Source organism: Echiichthys vipera (genome assembly GCF_963691815.1).
Source record: "Echiichthys vipera genome assembly, chromosome: 8".
Lineage (NCBI taxonomy): Eukaryota > Metazoa > Chordata > Actinopteri > Perciformes > Trachinidae > Echiichthys > Echiichthys vipera.
The window spans coordinates 27628472-27646926 of NC_139833.1; the positions used below are offsets into that span (position 1 = coordinate 27628472).

The following is an 18455-nucleotide window of genomic DNA, read 5'->3' on the forward strand; positions in this document are numbered from 1 at the left end:
AGTGTGAGACAGGAAAAGAGAATGGAAACAGCGACGGGGAAAAGAGTAGATAATGTGTGGACTTGTTCTGCCTGTGAGGTCTGTTTTATTGTTTGGCGGTGTCTATTACGTGTGTCTCACACTCTGGCTGTGGCTGTTTGAATGTGTGTGTGTGTGTGTGTGTGTGTTTGTGTGTGTGTGCATCCTCTGCCTTGTGTGGTGGAGATGAAAGTGTTTGCGGCCCACAGGAGAGCTGGCAGCAGTGTCGGACTGGAGTTCTGGCGGACCGAGGAAGGAGGTGCAGGGATGCAGCACCATCAGACAGATTTCACTCTGACCATCTCGGGTTATCTAAGTATGAGGTAAGAAACCTTGATACAGGGAGGCCTACTCCAACTTAGCGTTATTGTCTAGCAGAAATCTTGTATCTCCAAATATTTATAAAGTGTTAACTAATTCAACATATTAAAAAGAGGTTGTGAATAAACCTTGTAACTCCATTGGACCCTCAAACTGACGGCCAAACCTTGTAGCTCCACCTCCTCTCCATTCGGAATGGAGTGAAACAACCGAGCTCAAGCTGACAGTACGAGATACATACGAGTTGATCGATCAGGTAAGTGGAGCTTTTTATATAATGTTTTAAAATTAGCCAGTTATGAGCAAACTCACAACCCGTAAGGTTCTGACCCACAACCAGCTCACTGATGATGAGGTCAGTGTGCTGACACAAATCACACAATTCAGCTTGTGTTTCCGTGGGACACAGCATTAGCCCCGGACCCCCGAAATGAAAGCGTTTCTGTCCGAGACACGCAAGTAAAAAACTTCTGACATGCTCACTGTTTAGACAGGGAGTTAGACATGGTCAGGCTTCTAAAGTCAGTGATGATCACGCTGTGTAAACAAACAAACATTTAAATTAAAGTGTGCTCTCTCTTCCTCTGATGGCCCGCAACTATATAAAAACCATCCTCACCGCAAAAAAACTGTAAGGGACCTGTGGGTCCCGCGGGCACGCCACAAAATGCAGACCTATACTTCTCTAGCTCTACCTCTACTTAGGTCAAATGTGTTCAATTACAGAAAAACAGAGCTACACTAAATTTTGTAAGACGTATATTGCTGATAATGAAATGTGAAGCGCTCAGATGCGGCCTTTATAATCACTGATGGAAAAACAGGTATCTCCATATTCGCTGGTAAAAATCTCATAAGTCCATTTGAGTTTGATTGTGGTTTATTGTAATTGTGGTTATAATATAACGATATCTACTAATATATGACCATATATAAAGACACAATACCAACTTTGACTATGCAGAATTCATTTGTTTTAAAAATAAAAAAAAATTGAATTCCTAAAAAATGACTGTTTTGGACATACAATGTTTCCGCCCGACAGCGACTATATTACACACAGAGGCCCGGAATGCATAAAAACAAGACCAATAGACATGCGTCAAATGGAGAGATGTCAGTGTGTTGGTGGTTCGGTGCCTTGCTCAAGAACACCTCAGCAGTGCCCAGAAGGTGAACACCTCCCCTGCTACCAGTCCACCTCCATACTTGGTCTGTAAGGTGCACTTGAACCTACAGACTGAGCAACTGCTCCCCAGCTGGACTGAAGCAGTGTAACTTTATCAGATGTCCAATCACTTCCAATTAAGTACAAAAGTCAGTGTTCCTAGAATGTTATGCCTGTCAGGGTGGAAGAGACTCTAAAACTACATTTGGATCATGATAGCACATCCCAAATCCATACTAAAGAAATGTTTTAATGTGGGGTGATTGGGTTTAATTGCAGGTTTTATAGTTTGCCACCCCTGAAGCTGCTCTGTAAAATATTTGAAGACATGACTGTATTGATTTATCTGCTCACCCCACAGATTTAAAATGAGGAAATAATCAATAACAGTTGTCAGGGACAAACCTCCGTCATATCACAAGTGGACGCCTCTGGTTGGTAGTCATCAGATATTACATAAAAGACTAGAAAGAGGCCCATATATGATTCCAATCATACTTCAAAGATCTCATCACAAGCCGTTGCTATCCATCCCTGTAAAGACACAGGCCGTGTCTCGTCTGCTGTAAAAAATCACAGGGTGTTACATGGTGTGCTGCCCATCAAGGGAATGTACTCTGAAGGCACGCTTTACGGCCCTGACCGTGTCATGGGTAATATCTGCCCACATACTGCTCAGCAGGGGGAAATAGCTCCCGTTTGTGGGGCATGCGAACATGAAAACATTCCACTTCTGTACAGTATCTCCCCCTTCTTCTTCTCCTCCTCCTCCTTCTCCTCCTCTTTAATCTCCAGTTTGCTGCCACTTTGTTTGTTTGTGTACGTCTGTTTTTGATGGGGCTGTTGATGTCAGCCCATATGCTTCATTTCCTCTGCCAGAAAGACGACAACGGAACCATCGCAACCAACAAAATGTTCCTCCTCTCTGACAAAGTCACGCTCAACAATATGTGCAAACAGGATTTCAAGTTTACAAATGACCCTTTTAGGTCATGATTTCATAAAACTCTTCTAGTCATATAGTAGACATACAGTATATACATAAACATGTCAGATGGACATCTACTGAATATCAGTGTATTCTATAAAGACGGCTCAGAGTATTGCTACGGCATTACTACTGATGCACACTTGACAATAAAGCGAGTCAAACACACAAGAGGGCTGCTGTATCTAATGTGTGTACATGAGTCTACAAAAGGCAGTTCAGCAAAACCACAACTCAACTGGGCCAAAGAGTGTGAAAAAAACCTTCACTCACACCCCCTCCTCTTTCTTCCTGCTTGGAAAAGACCAGATGACAATAATGTGGAGTATGGAGTCCCAGTGAGCGCTGCTGACCCCTCCTTCTCCACCTCCCTCCTTCCATCCCTCCACCCCCTGGTCTTTGAAAGGCCTCCACATGTTTATGGCTCATGCCTGTGGTATGACGATGGATTCTCCATATAAAAGCCAGCAGGATCATGGGGTGTTTCAAATATTGCTCTCTGAAGACAGTTGCTGACAAAATGACAGCAGCCATATTTATTTTGGTCAGAGAGAAGAGGCACTTAGTGGGGAGTTAATAAGAGCCCCCCCCCCTTCAGCTTCCAGTACCTTCCCCTTCCACCCCTCAATAAGGAATGTACCCAGAGCAGGCAAGTCTCAGACACTGCTGGTAATGACTTTCTCCTCCAACGGTAGATTTATCACAGCCAAGCTGCATGAGAGGCAGAAAAATAAACCCGAAAGTTTGATTTAAGAACATCAGCACAAAGCAAGTGTTGATTGTCTGTCCAGGCATGAGGCTAGAGATAATCAAATTTCATCTGGTTAGGAGGAGATATGAAACATAAGCTCGGAGACAGTGGGGAAAGAATAATCTATGGCAGAGATTTGCAAATATGTTATAGTTGAAACAGAAGTTGTGATAATTTGCGACTGTGACCGCAGCAGTGACCATAACTGCCATTGGCATTGGGTTGCTGGAGACCTGGCCAAGTCAATGACAGGTTGATGTGTCTTTTCTTTTCACCCATACTCTTATTCACTACAGCACAGTGCAAAGCTTCCAAAATACTCTCTGTCATCTCAGCTTTACAGTTTCACAGTTGTGTGCACAGCATGACAGGACTGCGACTGCACTTTTTCATCTTCATAACCAGATTTCTGCAGCATTTAATTAAATTAATGAACGATGCAATCTTGGGTGGTGGTGGTGGGGGTAGTCCCAGTTAGACGCCAATGCAGGCCCTGTGTCCGGAGCCAGGCCATCCATGCTGTCCAAAGGAAGCAGGGCACTTCTAAGGCCTTCTCACCAGCTACTGTGTCAGCCCCTATGGAGCAGCCTTATTAAATGAAGATTAAGCTGTGGCTCCCCCAGTCACAACAGGCTGTGGTGTGGGGCACACATAATCACTATGACAGGTTGGCTGCCAATTAGTGCTCTCCTTCTGTCCTGGGAAAACGCTCCTATCTCCGCTCCCGCTGGCGGGAAGAACTGATCTGGATTGTCCATGATATTATCCAGGCCACAGATCGCCGTTAATCACCAGCCGTCATTCCACTGTGGTCGAAGCGAGAGCGGGACTTGTCATCTGTGCACCAGCTATCCCTTCCAACTGTCCTGACTTCCCATAGAGCACACATGGGGAACATTAATTGGAATAATGAGAGAAGTACATGAAGGAACAGAAGTGCAAACCTCTGTTCTCGAGTGCTTTGGATAGACTTCAGAGTGGTGGCTTGAGCAGGGCTCGATTGTTGCTTGGCTTGGACAAACGGCACAATGAGCTCTTCTGCTGAGATGGGAAGAACACACTCCATCAATTAGCCTCAAGTTGAAAGCGTGCATATGTTTCAGAAAAGAAGCTGGCCTGACGATAGAAGGCTACATCTGACAAAAACACATCCAGAAATGTGTTTGGATGTCGGGTTTTCCAAGCCAAATACAGGCCAGACTCAGATTTGATCATACTGACTGCGTAACTAAAATGTTCAGAAGTGAATGGCATCCTTCGCCAGAGCTTAAACCTCTTGGCTCAGCAAGTATAAACACCGAAATTGTGTGTCACACGCTCAAATGCATGCACGCGCATTAACTGCTTGCTCGTACGCAAAGTCTGCCAGAAACCGGAATTGTTTGGTGTCTCGAGCAGTGTGCACTACAGACAAGGCGGTTGAGCTTCCTCCAGAGCGGATTTGAGGCAATCACCATTGCACTGTGCATCGTTTTACAGGAGCAGAGACTTTGGAGCAGATGGTTCGCAGACGGTGAGGACCAGGAGGTCCACAGCACTGTGGATTCACAGCAGAAACCACACTGGCTTCAGACAGAACCTGGCGTAAATCCCACCAGTCAACCTCATGAGGTCTGTTCGATCTGGGGCGGATCTGGGTTCACTTTGGTCCCCTACACCAGCCTGTAGGTGCTTGTGGGGTAAATTAAACAATGCCTACCTCTCTGTCATATCCATAGCCTTAAATACCTTGCAGGGTCTTCAGATGTCACACTGCAGAGGAGTGAAGAGCTTCAAGTTTCAAGTTGATGGAAGAGAGAACAGACTGGGCATTGCGGCTACACAATGTAGTTATCACAGTTACCATATAAACACAAAAAGAAGTTATGACAGACAGTATTAGTTGTGGCTGGATCGGAGCACTAAGATGACTGATGGGATGGAGGGCTTGGCCTCAACTGGGACCTACAGCAGAAATGGTTTCTCTGGTTATACACACACAGGAGATCAATACTCCCACAAAGGCCTGTAGCTCTCCATGTACAGGTACATGATCCAAAGGCCAAATCTAATTATCACATCCTCCTCCTTTCTTACTGTTACTCTTTCTGCTTTCTTTTCCTTTTTTTTCCATGAGGTCAACAAGGTAACTGTGGGTCTTTATGGGCTCGTAGAAGCATTTACAGTGTAAACTTAACTGCACTGTTCTGGAAAACCAGTTCTTGAATATGTTTCTGTATTCAGTTTCAAAAATTTGCTAAGGTATACATTTTTTTTACTGTTCCATAACTTAATTTTGTAAAACTTCTGTTCTTGTTTAGGTGAGTGCCTCCCACATTACAAATGGCCCTCAAATGAATCTACTTTTAGCTAGAAATCAAGCAAGCAGAGCTGCACAAAAGTCTTTATGGGAACAGGCAGGAGTGACATGCCGTCTGAGAATCTGAAAGCCGATTTGTGAAACTGTCGGAAATTAGCCCGAGTTGCAATGGTGCGTTTGTGTTGGACTTTAGTCCCTCTTAAATCCCAAATCAGGGATTACATTAAGAGTGGGAGTTTGGAGAGCTTTCACAATTTAAGTTGTTTACACAAGATCTAATGTCACTGACATGACAGAAGCAGCTGTTGTTCAAAGATTATAGTAGAGTGGGTGGGCAAGAGAGAGAGAAAGGAAAATACCCGGATAGATTGATTGGCAACGTAGGGCAGCAGAAATAAGAAGCTGAGACATGTCTGTTTGTAAACCAGTGAATCTGGTGACAGGGGTTGCTGGGAAATCTCTGTAGGGAATTCCTTAATGGCATCAATGTGGAACAGCTGGGTGCTGCATGTCATCACTCTCACCTTTGCTCTTCTCTCCTCCCATCAGCTTACAAGACAGAGAGGGGGGATATCCAGTCTGTCAGTGGTGATAGCACCGAAGCAGCTATTAATAAAGTGTCTTTATTGTTTATAGGCTGTTTAGAGCAACACTTCAGGGATCCAGAGGATAGAAGAGCATTTTACCAGCTCAAGGGTACAATGCAAACGCCTGGCACGTCAGCCAAGGAGCCACAGGACTTCCTCATTCCTCTAGAGATTGTTTATCACATTTTCCATTTAGGTATTACTTGAAACATCTCATTTAGCTGGTTGAGTTTAACAAAGATCTTCTTCAACATTGCACAGGCCGTTTTTCTAGTCACTTGATGCTTTCAGAAGTAATGTGATTAATAGCAATGGGAACACTTTTTTCTAAATAAATAATGCTGCAGTTGTTTAATCTCACTGCCAAAAACAAACAAGTAGGTCAAAACCGATGAAGGGAGAGTTAGACTTCTTCAATCGCTTCAGAATGTGCCCATCTTTGTGGTGCTCTTCAAAGAGGGCAATCTTAGTCCAGGAAAAAGGTGAGTCAGACAATAACACTTTCTGCCTGCTATCCATGTGATCCTTTATACTTTTGAATTATCTCCTGAAGCAGGTCAAACTATTCAATGTGGTTTTTGATGCTCCTTGCGGCTGGTGCAGCCTATTTTATTTCTGCAAAATTTCAAAAGTTTGCTCAAAATGAGCTTGACAGTTGGATGGAAATAATGCTTGGGACAGTTTACCACCACATATTTTGTCTGTCCATGCTCCACAATCTTCCCCCTGTTATTTGGGGGACAGAGTGTGTTATCAGGACAATGGTGTTCAAGCAAAACCCCGGCTGAGAACAGCAAATGAATCCCAGCAGTGCAAATGATATATTGTTTACACTGATCAGCAACGTGTACGGAACACATCAGACACGGTTTACACAACTCGTCATGTTTGCTGTGAATGCTCTCCTCTTGACATTATCTGGGCTTAACTTCCCCTGCTTGTGTGTGTTTTACAGAGGGATTAGATCTTTCCCGACACAGAGGGAAAAGAAGAAGATCATTTTCTTTGTCCTTGTGCATCTCAGCTAAGCTGGGAGCCAGGGATCTGTCAATGACGTCCAGTGTAATTTAAATACGTAGATATGTAGAATGGCAAGCCAGGGTGATCAGATAAGCATTGCCATAAATAGTGTATACCTACATGCTGCATCCTCTTATTTCCTGTTTCCCTTTAATCCACAACATCTTTATGGTCTGTAGTTATATAATCCTATGCTTATCCTAACCATTGGTGTCTGGTGTCTGGTGAGAAGAGATGATAAAAATGCTCATGTCTTAAAGTGAAATTCCGGTGTAAAATCATCCCAGTCTCTTTTTAGGCAAATACACACAATTTATTTTCGTGTACGAACTACTAATGGAGAAAACCGGGACAGACAACGTAGTCAGTGACCACGGAGTGTTTTAAAGACTTACCTACTGACCCCGTTACCAGCTCCTCTTGTAGTAAAGTCCATTCAAGTGTATTACCAAATGCAATCCAAAAGGAAGGAGCCCATTGATGATTTATTCGAGCAAAACATGCACACGTAATGTTGTGGTTTGTGGCAGTTTGGTGAAATATAAGTTAATAATAGAAAAGGTTTGGAAAAATCCCACACAGCTTAGCCTGCAGCACCGAAACATTACGCAGATCTCAGGGGTCAGGGTTCAAGGGGCATGTGTTGCTGGAAGACGCACAGGGAAAGCCGACTAGCCTGCAACTTGAAGTGAAGAGAGACAGAATTGTTCGGTTTGTATCCTTCCTGGCAGTGAAACAAAAATAAAAGCGTACAACCCAGAAACTTTTCATAGGTCTCCATTGCGGTACGATGACCATGCTCTGATATACCAGTGGCTTTTTGAATCTGGACAATGAGACGCCAATCGAGACACGCAGAGGGATTACTGTGTCTGCAGCAAACATATTGAAAATTACGACTTCATAATTCCTTGGAGAGCTTCTGACCCAAAGAAGGTGTGCTTGAAGAAGAAGGCCATTCCACGAGTGCAGCAACTGACTACGGATAGACTGGAGGTAAAGATATTTCCCCAAACGACCACAAAGCACAACGTTTACGTGTTTAGCTGGAATAAATCATCAATTAGGTCCTTCCTTTTGGATTGCATTTGGTAATCGACTTGAATGGAGCAGCTGGTACCGGGGCCAGTAGGTAAGTCTTTCAAAACACTCTTTTAATAAACACCGTTTTCACAAACAATGTTTTTGGTGCTTCGGTTAATGTCTAGGGACTCTCTGCTTCTGCAGAGGTTTGGTGTTATTTGGAGCATGATAGTGGTTAAAAAAGCTGTTTTAATGCGTTCAACTCGCCGCCCCGAGCTAAAAAGTGTTAGCCGCATTCGGCTGTTAGCGACTGTTAGCACCTGTCCCGGATTTCTCCGTTAGTTGTTCGTACACGGAAAAAAAAAATGTGTATTTGCCTAAAAAGAGCCTGAGATGACACCGGAATTTCACTTTCAAGTTCCAAGTGATCGTAATGAGCACTTTATATTTATACTTCCTTCTTAATTTAAAATCCATTCGATAAAGTTACAGCTTTCTAAATTCTATATTTAATGATACAATTTACCACACTGCATTGCAAATCATGTTATTTTAAGTAGTTCTAGTATGCCATGTCCATGAAATCAGTATTTATGGAAAAGGTCACAAAGCTGGGTATTTAATGATAACCTCAGACATATTGCAGCCCTTTCTTGAACCTCCACTTACTGCTCACCTTCATTTCAGAGGGCGGCCTCTCTTTCCACTGGCTTTATTATCACTCACGGGAAGTGATGATTTTACAATGTCAGTCAGTTGAGCTCCTAAGCAATGGCTCTGGATCTCCTCCTGTTCAACTTCAGCAGCTCACATTTTTACATTGTATTTGTTTCAACTTTAGAGTGTTGCATTTCACTGGCTTTTGCCAAGTGGTGGATTTTTCACTAGCGGTTGAGCAGTGGGGAATTAACAACACATGCCTAAGTCTGAAATTTACCTTTATTAAACGGGCCACCACAGCACTTTACAAGCCCAGAGAGTCCTACGATGCAGTGACACGTTTACACACACACACACACACACACCACACAAACACACACACAGACACAGCCGAGGTCACTGATCTTCCAGAGCCTTAACTCAGTCTAGAGTAGTATGCAATGAACAGTAGCTTTAAGTAAGATGGGCATGGGGAGACTGCTGTCTGTTTATAAAGGACTGAAGAAGAATGGTTCTGCTATGCATTCAATTTTGACTTCACAACTTCCCATCAATGACTTCATGCTTGAGATAATTAACGGCAGAAACCATGCGCAACAATGCCAAATTTTAATTAAAGAAGGTCATAAAGTTTCTTGAAAAAGGTCAAGCAGGCAAGTCATGAAGAGCTGTTTGGGGGTTGGGGAGAATTTTCCTCACAAACAGGCTTAAGAAACTAAATGTGCCATGGAATCACAGTTTCCAACCCAAAGAGCAGCTACTGCCTTGGTAGTGCTGAAATATGAGAAAGTATCAGGGTTTATTTCAAGTTTATTTACTCTTTCACCACTTCACTAAATGATCCTCCCATCCAACACTCCAGGCCAAAAATGGAGAAAAGTCCTCGAGGTTAGAATATTTTCCTCTTTCTGTTAAACAATGTTTTTTTTTTTTGACAGTCTGAATGATATCTGCCACTGTAATTGCTTCCTTATTTGGTGAATAAAATATTTACACTTGCCCTATCCTAATCCAAAGTTTATGAGAGACGTAAAAGTACATTAAGGGAAAAGACATTTATTTTAAAAGCACTGCTAACTGAGGCCATCACCTCAAATGGTGTGTTTGGACCGTCTGAGAGAAATGGTTTACTTTTAGAAAAAAAATATTTCCCTTAGCTTAATTCACAAGAAAGAGAAATTCCAGAATTTACTTCTCATTTAATGGCCTGACATACATGCTGTGTACACCGCAAATATCTCTCAAGCTGACGGGAGGAAACAGAGACGGCCATTGAGGGAACCTGCTGTTCGTACTTTGAAGAATTCCACTGAGGAGAGGAAGGGAGATGGGAGAGAGTGGGGAAAAATATACCTCAGAAAAAGAGCTGGCTCAAACAAGGCCGCCATGGAAAAATACTGATATTTCATGAACTCCACTGTGCACCTCAAAAACACAGACGGTGAAAAAACAAGGCTGAGTGTAAGGTAGAAGGGTTGCATGAAGCAGGTGGAACTCGGAGAGGGGGAAAGAGTCCCCCTCTGGAATAAGTGGGCTGTTTTCTTTAATATTCACCAGACTTGTGTAAACTTTAAAAGTGAATATGGATGGAGTTGGGACCGACTGACAGAATATCTCTCTCACACACATCAACACATGACTGTATAGCATCCTTACCTCTCCTGCAGTGCCTCATGGCCATTTTGCACATCCTGGACTCAGCGATGGTGGGACAGGGTATCGTGTCCTTGGGTGGTTTCTTTACAATGTGCCGCGTCCGGGTCTCCAGACCCCACTTATACCCACAGGTTTTGTTTCTCCTGGTGCAGGCTCCCCATTCGCTCCACTGGCCGACCTCACAGCCCTCTGCAGAGACACACAGAAACAGTGATGTGCAGTGAAACCACGAGACAGTGCAATTTAGAAGCAACTCAAAGACCCTAGGTCAAGCTTTAATACAGGGCAAAGCAGCTTTACTGGGATGCTATAACCTCTTTGTGTGTGGTCCCAGTTCAACTGTTTAGGTTTTGGTCCAAAATAAGCAGGCCAACTGAGATGTTTTAATACTGTGTGCAGGTAAGGAAAGATGTTAAGGACAAGGTTTTCAAGTCCTTGACCCTTGATTTTTTTTTCAATTTTTTGATACATATTTGTGTTGTTTCACGTACCTCCACACTCCATGGTTTCTTCCAGTGGGGCAAAGCCCTCGGGGCACTTATCAAAGCAGCGCCCCTTGTGTAGGTAAAAGCCTGACTTGCACTTGGTGCAGAAGTCTTTGCTGAAGCAGGACTCACAGTTCTCTATCCTGCACCCTGTAGGAAGAAGGAGAGACAGAGGAGAGTCATCAGGGTCCGTGCAACCCTCTCATCTGGAGTTGATTGAAAGCTAAGGGTTTGAGGAAGGGGGTTCATGAAAGGATTATGCTGTTTCTCCTGCAAAAAAAATGTCAATACCCTGTGAATCATTTCTCTCCGGGGCTCAAGTGTAATTCAGAAAACTTGTTTCGCCTGACAGATATTTTATTTTTCATCTCTCTGTTCTTGTTCAGAGTGAGGAAATAGTCTGGAAACACAAAAGATCACGCTTTAAACTTAAATGGTGTGCTGCAACAAGACCAATGCATCCTATGAGAGCGCTGAATAGTGTATTTAATGATATCCTATCACTCCACACCGCTCCAATCTGTGTCCATAACTGAGGATTATTGGGAAGTCAGGTTTTCATTTAAGGGCATATGATGGCTCAAGATCACAATGCTGGCCAGCTGCATGGAAGGGGCAGGTGGGTTAGGAAGGGGGGCATTTCACACCGCCTTGCCAGACAAATGCTGATGTATTTAGTCAGCAAACACAACAGCAAATTTATCCTCCCACGCCACACCCTGCCGCTGTGCATGACACACAGCTCCGCGCTCGCAAAGAAAGACACGGCAATGTGTCATCAAGCTCTTACTCTGCAAATAGCATGTCAGGCAGGGCTAAATTACAACAACCACACCAACAGGGCGACGCACTGGCCCACATGATTAGAAGGAGCCTCCCAGAGCTGGCTAATTTATGACGTCCCTCAGAAGCCCTATGTGGCCCTATTGCCCAATAGGCTTCCAATGTTGGGGAACCACAATCTATATAACCTGCATGCACAGTCACCCACCTCTTGGTGGGGGCTTCCCAGGTAGGGTGTCATCATCTCCTCTAATCATGTCTTGCACAGGGACGCAACCATGCATTAGCGCGTGTGCATTTCTCAGTGCTTAAACCTGCATTACTGTGATTTTCCACATGTGAGAGCGACAGAGGCTGAGAGCTGCTCTTTTATCTGTGACCCTTGCCGGGCCCGGGGAAGGGAAGGTTCTCACAATCACACCCCTTAATTACACCATCTCCAGCTAACCATCAGGCCTCCTCCTCGACATTCCTCCAAAACGAGGGGGTCCCTCCCCGCTTTACTTTGAACCCTAAAGTATGGCCTCTGCCCACTCACTCTGGTCTCACGCTTTCCCGACCAGTCTAAACAAACCATGGACACACACACACATCATGCACAAATACACACATACCAATCAGATTTGGCTGGAGATAGACCCGCGCTGCAATGAAGCTACACCACATTCTCAAAATGGGAGATCCACTGACCATAAATCACTGATCTCTATGGTAATTTCCGGTACTCTCACTTCATGTTATTAATTCAGTCATCTGATATCATGTATCTTATCTACTGTAGGTATTTGTTTTGCAACATTCTATCATATATCTCAACATATGTCTTGAATCTCTGGAGTTACGCAGTGCTGTAGAGATTTTGGTGTGGAATGTGTGCATCTAAGGGAGGTAAAATGCATTTTGCTTTCTTCTTTTTTTTAACTCTCTGCCTCTCATCTGCTTCGTTCTGGGTGATACAAGATGAACTCAATACAAGGAGCAGGCTAATAAATCACCAAACTATTTGGAAAGCACAAAGCTGTCTTTTACTCTTCACACTTCCCAGGCCTGTCATCACCTGAGAGACTTTTAGCTCCCAAACAAAAAAATAAAAGAGTAAGAGGGGGAACAAGAACATCTGGCAGAGCTCTTAAGCACTGGGGTTGTTGTGCAATCCTCAGTTATTGACAGTAAATAGGAGCAACACAGATGTGTTAAAACACTGTATCCTTGTAGTGGCCCTGACACAAGGTCTTTGATCCAAATATCACAGGCAGTTTCAGAGCTAAGGCAATGATGCAAATGCTCAGAAATGTAATCTTCTAAATAGAAGATTAGTAATAATGTCACTGTGAGATGGATGAGGTGAATGACACATCAATGTAGCTCCATGGGAGTTAGAAATGTAGGGAGGCAAAGCTGGAAGGTCAGAGGTCATCAGAGAGCGAGGTGGGTAGGAGGAGATCACTATGACAGACATTCATCCCTCTGTCCAGTTATCTGGCAAAAAGGCTATCTCAGACAGCATGGGGTCTCTGTGACACTGGTGAAGCTCCCACATTGATCAATGGCCAAGTCTGCAGTTAGGCAGCTCGTCCAGCAGCTCATCCAGTAGCTCCAAAAACTGATATGAGTTGGTTCACTCTGCCTGCAGGATTAACCACTGGACCACCTTTAAAATCTTTATCTAGGTGCCTCAGAAATAATGAGGTCATCAGATCCCATTGAAGGCCTGTTCTTCCTGGGACTTAAACATATTATCATCATTATCTCCCAGCTTGGTTCTGGCCGTGAGTTATATGAACACAGGAGGAAAAGCCTTGTGTTTCAGCTCTGAGAGGAATTTCACAAACTGCTGATGAACTGAGGATGCACGATTCGAAGAGATGTCTACCAGTTTCACAGTTAGTGCATTGTTGTTACACTTTCTTTGCGGTTGGTTTGACTTTGCACTTGAATTTTATGTGGTTTGCATGTCAAGTGCATTTGAAGTTGAGAGATGAGTCACCAAGCGTCACTTGTGATCCAATGCTTGGCAGAAACCGGTTCATAAGTTGTGGTCTGGACAGGGAACCCACCGATTTTATCTTGGACACCCAAAGCCTCAAGTGAGCTTCAGTCAACTGCTGTTCCTCCGAAGCCTGACAGTAATTATTTACATGAATATTCACTGTGTAGAGAAAGGGTTCTAAATCTTTTTGTGAAGATGGATGAATCTCTCACGTTCCTCACTAGAGGTGAGCAGACCACTCATAAGTCTACCGAAAGAGTCTCAGTCTCCTCCAGAAAACTAACCAGAAGTGATGTTGCACAGCACACAGGAGTGTCCATGTTGTTAAAGGACTGGCAGTTTTAGAGGGAAAACAAGCCCTATTTTTCCATCCTTTGCCTCCAAGCTGAGTCGAACAGCTCTGACCTACTCTCTAGGCCCTGGGTTTGGCTGACATGGAAGCTTTGGCTTGCTCGCTGCCACCCAGCCATGTCATGTGGAGCTGCAGATGGCAGGAGTTCATGGCGAAGGCCAGAGCTGCCATGTTCTTCATAACTCTCTCAATGCTGTTTTTTTCCACCTGGGTGCTCCTCTGTGTGCCAGCGTAGAGGTAGGTGAAGCCTGTGGTGTTCCTGTCAATCAGCATCTCCCAGAGAGAGAACAGCGATGACAGATGTGTCAGTGATCCTCCTAGCTTCTTCCCTCCAAGGAACACAGTCTGTGATATACCACGATCTGCTCCTGTATCTGCTCAGTCAGCTCCAGCATACACGCAGGCAGCTCAAACTTCAGACAGTGGTCAAGCACAGACAGCCCTTCCACTCACACTATAGTACGCACAATTACTTATTCAGAGTTGTGAGGAATAACCCGATTCAACAGTCTGTCTGTGATGTCCTAGGATCAGGGCTTGGTTTGGTGGGTTGTATTGTCTGGCAAATCTGAAAGAGAAGTGAGTAAAGCTGTGATGATTAAATGTTCCTTGGTAAAGCTCAGAAGCCAAAAGCAACTGGTCTTTTTGTTGGTTAGACTGTGCAATGGAAACACCCACAAGCTCAGAATTAGAGCGAGAAATAGAGAGCTTGAATGAGAGACATGGAGAGGTTGCTAGCGCTGCCAAATAAAGGTTGAAAAACCCATGTTAGTTCCTTAACACATCCTTGGTACAAATTTGGCTGAAGCCCATGATGCATGACTCTTATCCACCTCCAACCCTACAAATTCCCTTGATGTACTTTAAAACCAAAACGATCTTGGAAAAGGCACATCCAATCACCTGATACTTCTAGCCCTAATTTGATGTGACACAGCAGCGAGAAATTCAACAATGGGATTTGGTAACAGATTTCCTCAGTCCAAGAAATGCAGTAAAAAATAAATCACAATTGGCAATCCCAAAAAATGACCTCTCAGAGGAGTCTCCAGTGGCGCATTAGGCTGGCACTGACTGAGCGGCGATATTTAAACCACACTTCCACCATACTTGCAAACCCAGGCCTTGATCAGACTGGTTGTTGGTTGGCAGCAAACACAGCTGGGGTTTCTGCGTGTTTTAAAGCCTGCTGCGGTGGAATAAGGCAACTTGGTTGGTGGTCACAGTGTGTATGTGTGTGTAGCAGTGGGGGGTCCATAACACACCCAGAGGGAGGAAGTTTTGAACGCAGCCTTGCTCCCATGCTGACCCTCTCAACACGTTCACTCTGCTAAAAGACAGCTCTGATAGTCACCTTTCAGCTCATAATTCTTTCAGCCGGAGAGCTTGCCTGTGATACAAAATGACACAATATGCTTTGGCTTGGGAATGTTTGTTAAAACCGAGGTATTATGAAATGTGACTGAGGCAAGAGCATGACTGCACCGCATTTACACAGATTTGGCTGTACATAAAGCAGCACACTGTGTGCCCGTCGCTACAAATCTTCCCTGCAGAGCAGTGGGTTGACACCCACAGACACTGGTGTGGGGCCTCTTCTGGGCGACTGATAGGAACCCCTGTGGATAACACTGGAGCTACGGCGTATGGTTTATGGCTCATATCAACCAATCCATTAGCTGCTGAAAGGAGTTCTTGCAAAGCAGAAACCCAAGAACATAATATATGGACATGCAGGGAGGTTTTATGTAACAAAAAGGCATTGCAAATGAACCAGCTACATCTCAGTGATAGTAGTTAACATTGTGGCTCCAAAGTCTCAGGCCTCTCTGGAATCCAGTTGAAGTGTAGCTCTAAATGGGCTCCCAGTTATGTCATGTTGTGGATAGTATAGTTCCCATTATTGTTGGTTGTTATTATGGTGGTTTCTAGAAAATACATTTAATACATTTAATAATTTAGAGAAAAAAGTAATTTCATTATAAGAAAGTACAATATTCCAACATTTTCTGTGATTAGATTGGTACAGCCTGGCAATCATTTGTTCAAGCTTACCCTTTTTTATGCATTTGCCTTCTTACATATGTAAATATTGTAACATAATATTGTGAGATATTGAGATACTGTGTATGTTCTGAATTTAGATGCGATTCTGGGCTTGTGTTGTCCTTCTATTTGCATCCACAGTCCAAAGACATGCAGGTCAGGGGAGGTAAAATATCTACAGTAAATTACTCTCAACAACCCTCAACTGATAAAGTCATAAATGCACAAGATAATGACCAGGTGGTTGACTTATACTATAGTCTGAACTGTGACCTTTTACTTCAACAACTGGTAACAATGTGAATGGTGAATATATCACACAGCTAATGTTTTAGCCCAGTGATAAACTGCTGACCTGTCCAGAGTTTTTTTGCCCAGTGCATGTTGGCAGCACCACAGCCCACCCATGGTGCTGAAAAGGCATGCTGAAGAATGTTTTCTAAATGCGGCTTCAGATGATTAAAAAAAACTAAAACTATTGTGTAAACTTCACAAATTGATTATTTCAGTCTAAAATTAGCAGTACTGCCTTGACCATGGCTTCTCAGCAAACAATCTGTGACTTTCCTTGTGTCCAACTCTATTATATTGATAGCTCAAATAATCAAAAGTATATCCATCCCTTCTCTCCACCCATGGTTGTCACATGCCTGTAGAGGCCCTTCAGAAGAACTGAAAGTGAGGTTTGTGCCAGCGAGTGGCTGTGTGTACAAGATTCTTTCTTGTCTTGCTCTTGTTTTCCTTTATCCGAGCAGTCCACGAAAAAAATCTTAAATGAGATAAGATCACACAGACAAACTCTGGTGTAATAATAAGCAGCTGCTCATAAGTGATTTCAGAGCCTGTGTTTAAAAAGCTCATGATAACAGAGAAATAATGCCACGTTCTAGGCCCCTTTGGAAACCAGGAGCACCGGCAGCTCTAACCGCATCAGCTGAGAACTCCTCACCGTTATTTGTCCACTGTGCTTTTGCGCTCTTGCATACCAGTTGGCTGTGACAACTCACAAATAATATTCACGGAGCTGACAATTAGCTTCCAAACCAATGAAATATCCATTCATGAACCTTTTAGTGAAAATGACATGCAGAGCACAGCTGAGAATGAGGGTCAAATAGGAAACTGGATTAGAGTGCCATGACTGAAGCAGCGATCACATCAAAGTAGGTCTTACTCTGAGATCTGATGCTACGTGACAATACAAGATGTTGTTCAGTGAGCAGTTTTTACGGAGAGGGATTCAGATTAACTTGCCGCACATCAGGATCAGTTAAAGTTAAATCCAGCATGGGGATACAGCGGTTAGGATAGCAGGGTTGAACAAAAAAATAAAAGTGACTTTATACCAGAGAACAAGATGTCTTTCTCTTCCAATTCTCTGAGTCATAAAAATGACTGTTGCTGGTTAAAACTGCAGGAGACAAGAATGTTCTGAGCACAGATGCTGCAACAGACAAGACAGACTGACCATATAGACCTTAAAGTTACTGTAATTTTAATGTTTGGTATTGATACTGTTGGGGAATCTTTCCTTCAATTGTAAGTAGTAAATAATAATAAAATACTGTATGAATGTGTATCTTCCTCCTTTCCATCCGGACAACGTTGTAATTGTCTCATTTGGTCTCTGTTGTTGGACAGTTTTTCACGTTACTTGACAATTTTAGTGCCTCACAAAACTCACATTTCCTGTAGTTAACAGGTATAGAAATAGCTTGCATTTGTATTAGCTGACCATCAACAGCTAGCTTAATTTTAGAAATGGTGACACTCTAGCTGTGTTCCAAACCGGAGGAAAAGAAGAAGCAAAAGGTGCTAACGGTAGCCAGAGAGCTAACTGCAGTTATGGACCGTTACAAACAACCAATACCAATAACCTTTACTCACAGGCTAAACACAAGCTTACTGCTGTTACTCACTCGTGAAATAAATTAACTGTGGGCTATTACAGCTGGCAATCCGGACACACAACCATTGTTAACACCATCGAAATTTCAACAATTTATTTGATTTAACATTGAAATAAACAAGCACCATAAATACAACCTTTTACCCTCCTCCTGAGTGCAGGTTTGTATTATAAACAGATTGTAAAATGAGTTTACAGTTTCGTTTGTTTACATGATGCTGGACACAGCCGCTTCCATCACACATATATCCGGCGCATGTACAGACCCAACGATTTGTTAGAAAATTCAAGTGTAGTGTCTGAAATCTCATTTGGTCATTCCCTATATAGTGCACTATTTAATAAACACTATATAGGGAATATTAGTGAGTGAGTGAATGAGGGAACAATTTCGAACAC

The 18455-nt window shown here is 43.4% G+C and overlaps 1 protein-coding gene across 1 annotated transcript in view; it reads right to left on the reverse strand.

Moving 5' to 3' along the window:
- The window catches only part of rspo2 (R-spondin 2), a gene marked incomplete at its 3' end in the record, with an annotated part of 64448 nt that overhangs the window by 16416 nt on the left and 29577 nt on the right, over nt 1–18455 (reverse strand). The window contains exons 3-4 of the mRNA XM_083918639.1: nt 10983–11126; nt 10492–10680 (exon numbers count right to left, since the gene is read on the reverse strand). Of these exons, the coding sequence (XP_083774765.1) occupies nt 10492–10680; nt 10983–11126 (333 nt within the window). The remainder of the gene's footprint in view (nt 1–10491; nt 10681–10982; nt 11127–18455) is intronic.